Here is a 7367-nt window from a genome sequence, read left to right on the forward strand (position 1 = left end):
TCTAAATTTTGATCTTTTGAAGCTAAAATGTTAATTATGAATTAGCAACAATTTTTTATGTTTAAATGATAAGATTCATTTAGAGGCTCATGGATTGCTTAGTATGATTTATTAATTTAAATATTTTTTATTTACATACAACAAAGTTGAAGATATGAGTACACATATATACATGTTTATATATATATTAGTTTGAGTGTTGATATTTTTAATTTTCACAAAACACATTATAAATTTTTTACAAATTTTAGCAATTTTATTATGCAGAAATTAATAAATATACAATTTTTTAAAGAATTTTCTAGGTGCAGCATGTCTTAGGTTAAAGTTCAAATTTTTTAATAAAACAAAAATATTAAAATTAAAAATCGAAGTTTGAAATTGAAAATACAAACTTAATTATAAATACAAATTAAAAATTAAATATAAAAATAAAAATAATATTGTTTTTAGTTATTTTGATACAAACATATTTTTAAATATTTTTTTAAATTTGTGTATTATATATTATAAGTATTTTTCTAAGAACTTTTAGTTCCTTGAGTTTAAAGATCCTTTAGTTCCTTAAATTCTCCTTCACTATGCATAACGCTTTAGAAAACAATCAACTTAACAGTTTTTATGCTAAAAGTTTTTCCTCTTCTTCTTTTTTCTTCTGTCTCACAGTACGGCGCTACCTAACTTAAGATCGTCTCTTTTTCTATTTGGAATCAAGTGTCTGACAATCCATCCTAATTTGCCAGATGTTACTTATATGTTTAGATTTAATAGTTTAGAATTTTAATTTGTATTTGAATTCCAATACAATATTTAATAGAAATTATATTTTTGGTTTAATATTTTAAGTTTTGGATTTTTTTTTTTGAATATCGTAACTTTTAAATATAAATTTCAAAAACTGGCCAAATCTAACTTCATTTAATATATAGCAAAGTTCATTGATTCAAATGGCAGTATCGTCTGATTTAACTTACTTGACGGCACCATTCTACATTTCTCTCTCTATTCTTAATTGCGACAGGGAAAACACTGTCTGCTTTTATAACATCTACTTCGCAGCACTATTCTAAATGTTTTTAGATGTTCGATCCACTCGATAATTGATCGATATATTTCTCTCCATTCTTAATTTTGGCGGGTAAATCACTGCCGATTTTCTGTTTAGACATACATGGCTATCGGTAGATTTTTTTTTAGAAGACGGCTTAATTATATACTCTGAAATAGAAAATGAGATAAGTAGTACAGTTTTCTGTGAAGAACTGAAAATATCTAAATATTTAGGGATTGCTAATCACTTCAGCGACTTTTAGAAAAAAATCGTTGCTATTATATTCCTAATCTATCTACTTCCTTCAGGAAAGGAATTAGAATACTCACAAGAAAAAGTATATCTGTCCCAAAACTTGCAACATCCATTAGTTAGCATCCTGTACTGTTTAGATTATAATGGGTGGCAAATGAGCTTAACTGGCAATAGACGGAGGTATTATAACACTACTTGGGGGTACAGGTATCCACCACCTCGGTTGTGTTGGATACATAATTGGCTTCTTATGGAAGAATCGTGGTAGCTGTGGTTAAACAAGGTAAAGTTCTCCTTAAACAATCCTTAAGATGTATTTAAGGTAATAGGTGGTTAAACCGCAGGCGTTTATAATCATCTTTAAGCCGTACGAATTTTAAAATCATCTGAACAAATAGTACTATGTTGATTCCTTGGATCGTCAATTTAATCTAAATCCCATTGAAATATATTGTATTGTGTTTATTGTTGTGTATATTAGGTTATAATCTTCAATTTTTTAAATTATGTTTTGTGTCTTTTTAAAATTTTGTTTTTTAAGTTTTTCCTTACATGACTCTAAATAAGCAATCACAACATTTATATTCTATGCGTATACGCGTGACATCAGTGATCAATAATAATTGTAATGATTTATTTCTGACACCTGTTGTTACGTGCTAAAACCTTTTCGAAAAGGTAAATAATAATAAAAAATGTAATTCTCTAAAGGAAGAGAATATATTGTATGTAAAAAACTATTATTAAATAATTCCTTACACTGCAAATTATTTATGCAAACAAGGTAATCAAACAAAAAAAGAGTGATCAAATGGCATAATACATTCAAATAAAAACAAAATTTTAATATATAATATATGAAATTTTATTAGTGATTCATAAAATATAATTAAAATAAGAAAATAAAGTAATAAAACCAAATAGTGCATATTTAGTAACTTCATAAATTACATTATATGATCATGCTTAGGTCACGATTAAGCTAAACTATGTTTAACGTTTTAAACTTAATGCTGTTAATGATAATCATAAAATAATTACTTATATTTGCTTAAGTGTACTTAATTAAAAATTATTTATTAAATGAAGGTTATATATTTAAACTGATTAAGAATGATTCACTTATATGTAGTTGCCATTTATGTTGAAGTAATAATTTTGGCATATAATCAAAACTTCATATTAAGCTAACATATTTTAAAAATAATTATATTATAATTATATTATTATAATTATATTATATTATAATCCGACTAATAATCAGTACATAAATTTGATAAAACTGGTTTCATAAAAATTCAAAGCTAAGCAGCGTCTATGATTAAAAGGTGGTTGTTTGATTCTGTACGTTTACTTCACCTACTTAGTGTTATTTAGTGTTTAAGCGAATTTGCTTTATATTTCGTTGTGATATTAAAATTGTATGTTATGTCACTATGCCATAGAGTCGATTGAACTACTAAAAAGGCTGAAGAGTTCAGCATTACAGAGTTATGTTAAAGAGATCTCAAAGGAATCCATTAAGGATGTGATGAATTGTAATTGCTGATGAAATATTGTGTTTCTAATATTAATAAATATCAGAATATGACAAGAGTTCACTATTTCATCAAAAAGATATATAATTATGTTTTCAAAAGAGTAAAATCAACTTGATGTTGACCATTTTCCTTAATTCAAAATAAATTGTTCACAGTTAATTTCTTCATTGACAAGATCAGATAGTGTACGCAGAATATTATTTAAGGGTTTGACAACGATCATGTGCCAGTATTTGATGAGGTTTACTAGAATATTGAGATAGAGAAGGCTAGTTTTTGATGGACGTCAATGCTATGCTACGGTGCATTGTGAATGAATTCATAACTAAAAAGGTACCTGATATTATTTGCAACTTTAAGTTTACCAAATCAACTAAAATTGCTGAGCATTTAGATATTATCTTGATTATTCAAATGGCTTTACGGGCATATTAAAGCCAATTCCGGTGAAAAGTAATAAAAATATTCCGAAAAATTTTTTGAATATTTCCAGCATTATATTGCCTCGAGAAGAGTTTTTTACATAAAAAACTACAGATAATAAAAATAATAAATGCTTTATATTTTCATTTAAAAAGTTTAATCGAATTTGGGATGGATTGTATATTATCGTTCATTACAGCGAAATCAAGGAATTCTTCATCAGTGACATCAGTTTTAAAATATATTTATAGGGATTATTAGTTTAGTTCCAAGTAAATAATTTGTACGTGATAATTGTCATATTTCCATTATGGAATGCATTAGGTGCCTTATATGAAAAATATTGCTTGTTCAATTTACTTTATGTAAATTGAATCTTTTTCAACATAATATAAAGAAAATTTAATAAAACTTAACAATAGCTACTAGATATTACATATATTTACATAATTTTCACATTAATGAATGACTGTATAAGATTGAAAACTTTTCAATATCATAAACATAGATCAGTTTTGATAGAGGAAATATTTCAAAAAGTCACGTTCTGATGAGATGAGATTTTAAATAAAATAATGAAAAACAATAAAAATATTTTCAAATATAAAATTAAATAAATTTAAAGAAAATAATTTGATTTGGAAACTTTTTGACTTTATGAGAAAATATATTTTCATTTAGAAATTATAACAATCGATCTCATGGCATATAATAATCATTAAGGTTCACATATTTAAAATTAATGATTCACCTATATATAGCTTTCATTTAATCGATGTTTAATAAATAAATAATATATATGAGTGTTATTACTTGTATTAACATTATAGGTAGATTTATTATTATGTATTATTTCGAAGCAATTACTATAAACTAAAATACATTGTGTATTCTGGACAATGCAGTTAGTACGGTTTTAATTTTGAAAGGTTTGTTAGCCAAGATTAAGATTTTTGCACAAAAATGTCTGGTAACATTCTTAAGTGTCTGATGGTTAAAGATTTGGGTTTCTTCTAGGTACTGACCTCAACTACTGCGTTGGTTTTATTTGTGTAAAGCCAGGCTTTTAAAAAGCCAATGCAATTGATCAATCATATTTCCTAAGATGTTTTATATTTATAATATATTTAAACATTTTTTGTCTATAATATTATAAATACATTAATATTTTATTTAAATAGTTATTTACAATTTTTACAATCTTTTACAATTTAAAGTAATAATATAATAAAAATTATAATATATATAATTATATATTATGATTATATAAATAAAATATTATATTTAATATTATACATTTTATTTTATCAATATTTATTTTATCAATATTTAAATAGTAATTTACAATTTAAAGTAATAATAAAATAAAAATTATAGCGTTTCTATAGGCAAGAATATAATGTATTATTACTTACTCGTAGACTTCCTACTTTGTGACCTATTTTAGTTTTTACTTAGAATGGAAGGTCAGTTTGCAGTTTTATAATCTTTCATAATCTTATAATTACTCCTTCCTGAAGTAACACGAAAATGCTCAAAGGAAGGTCTTCCTGATGAAGAGGTATGGTGTTTTGGTCGTTAAGAAACTGGCACTCCGGTATCATGACGATAGTACTAATAGCCGATGGTGAATTTCACAAGTTCATAGTAAAAATACAAAAAAAAAACATATATCTACCCACTTGGATAATTAAACTTCCTTTTAAAAACGGTGTTTACTACCCCTTGCTTATTTTGTTAATCGATTATGTTGACCGTAGAATTGACAAATCAGTCTATGTATATTACAAAATGCAGGTATAAGACTAGGCATTAAAATCTCTTTTCTATAAATGATAAAGTTTTTGAAATCTGCAACGTTAAAAAATCAGTTTGGTAGCTTGCTTAGGTCAATAACATTGGTTTGTCAATTGACAACTTTAACAAGTGTTATAGAAATACTCATTCAGCTTATTTAAATCAATCACTTAATTCAATTTCAATCGCCGATTATTCACTTAAACTGAATTGAAATAACTGATAAATGAAATCACCTAAACCACCGTAATTCCACAAATGCCACAAAAGTCATTAAGTCGATTATCGAGTTGACCACATTTGTAAAAGTGTTGACCGGGCCCTTTGGTAGCAAAACAGATAATCGTCTACAAAACAATTGAAAAACCAGAGAAAATTAAATAATTTGTTTCGCATCAAATTTCATTCAGCAGGAAATGAGTATTTTATATAATTTAATTACTGTATTTCCATAGTTAAAAATGTTACCTAAGCATAAGCGTGCCATAATGAATTTGATTCCGGTCATGTTTACATATCACATTTGGGCGAACTTATTTAAGCTGAAGGGCGTTAATAGTTCTAGCAATAATTAATTTCTAAATATCAATAGCAAAACGGATGTGTACACATTTTTTATTAACTTCACAGTTTTTGTAGATTATTTGTTCGTCTATGAGGTTCCCTTCGAAAAATTACTATTCAAAACCATTTGAAACTTTACATATGTAAATTTTGTTGTTGATATATGCTTAAATACGCGTAATCAAGGTAACGAAATTTTATACGCCCAATTAGTCAAAACAATAACAATTCAATTCATAAAATTTAATATAATTTATTTATGGGCTTGTGTATTGCTTCAATATTAAGTGAGCACAATTAATTTTTACATTAAATACAATAAACAATATTGGAATTAACTGACTAACCCACATACAGCGATGGCGTTTCAAATTTAATATGGGAACTAGGCAATGTCACTATTTAAATTAATAACATTAAATATACAACAGATAATGTTAAAGTCAGTTACATGACATTCATCTGTTAACATTTTACAGTCCGGTCTTTATATTTTACTGACTGTTATATACACTTGCAGACAATGTCTAGAAGAACAGGAGACAGCGATGCATATATTATGCCAATGTCCAGCACTGGCAAGTGGGAAGAAGACTGTCTTCGTACACCATTGGGTTTGTGATAACTTGGCAGGCAATCCCAAGCTAAATGAGCTGCTTGCATTAACAACCGATGTAGTTATGTGAACGGAAGCAACTCCAGCTTTAACTCAATAACGACATCAGAGAATCGAACAACGAAAAAGGACCAAGTAGTCTAATTTGGTTAATTCTTCACTTCATTGGGGCCTCTGTATAATATACTGTTATATATGGTTAGCTGCTTTTATACAAATACATTATGATCGATAAATGATCGGACACCATATCCGAGCTATATATATATATACATATAAAGTATACAGAGCTGGTCATACTAGGTAGACTCACTTATTTAACAAATATTGTAAACATAAAAAACACGTTTTTTGCTGTTTAAGTTAAAAATTATTTAACGTGATTTAAGGAGATTCACTGAAGATAATATCGCCCAAGTGGCCACCCTTAACTCGAATGGCGCAATGTGGCAATTTTTAAACATATTTGTCAAAGTTTCGACTGCTTTGACGGATATATTCTGGTGGATTGACCTTAAGTTCGTCTAATAGCCTAAAAGGAAAAAGTTTGGCGACATCAAATTGGATAATCGTGGATACCCGTTAAAATCACTATTTTTTAATAACAAGCGACTGGAGAATAGGAGTACAAAAGATTGATTGCCGGAAGCAGTCCCAGAAGTGCTGCTTACCATTTTCACAAACAATCGGCATAAATGCAGCAATAATGCAGCTGATTGGTGTTTAACATGAAGTACCTCTTTTAACTCATAATGATTATTTACCATAAATCCTCTTAGGCTTTAGTAGGTTTGTCTGGTGTGTATTGCTTCATAGAAAAAATTTCTAAAGTGTGACATTTGAAGCACGTGGAATTATTAGTGATTCTTAATTTCCCTGCCAATATTATAGTGTTACCAGATAGTTCCACCTAAAATGACCAATACTGTATATCCCAATATTATCGAAAGGAAAATGCTTGATCTTTTGAACATTACACATAAAACTTAAAGTACTATTTGGAGCACTATTAGCTACGTATGGTTAATACTTTGAAGAGGTATGGAAATAGGTACTACATACTTAGTCCTATTTGGGTTATATTGCTCTCAATTTTATAACCAAAATCTCTAAAGTTAAA

General features: G+C 27.4%; 1 protein-coding gene across 1 annotated transcript in view; it reads right to left on the bottom strand.

Moving 5' to 3' along the window:
* Positions 1 to 7367, bottom strand: part of LOC119674092 (uncharacterized threonine-rich GPI-anchored glycoprotein PJ4664.02-like) — a 19599-nt gene that overhangs the window by 5619 nt on the left and 6613 nt on the right. Inside the window, exon 2 of the mRNA XM_038085217.1 lies at positions 7310 to 7356. Coding sequence (XP_037941145.1) covers positions 7310 to 7356 — 47 coding nt within the window. The remainder of the gene's footprint in view (positions 1 to 7309; positions 7357 to 7367) is intronic.

This window comes from Teleopsis dalmanni, chromosome 2 (genome assembly GCF_002237135.1).
Source record: "Teleopsis dalmanni isolate 2A chromosome 2, ASM223713v2, whole genome shotgun sequence".
Classification (NCBI taxonomy): Eukaryota; Metazoa; Arthropoda; class Insecta; order Diptera; family Diopsidae; genus Teleopsis; species Teleopsis dalmanni.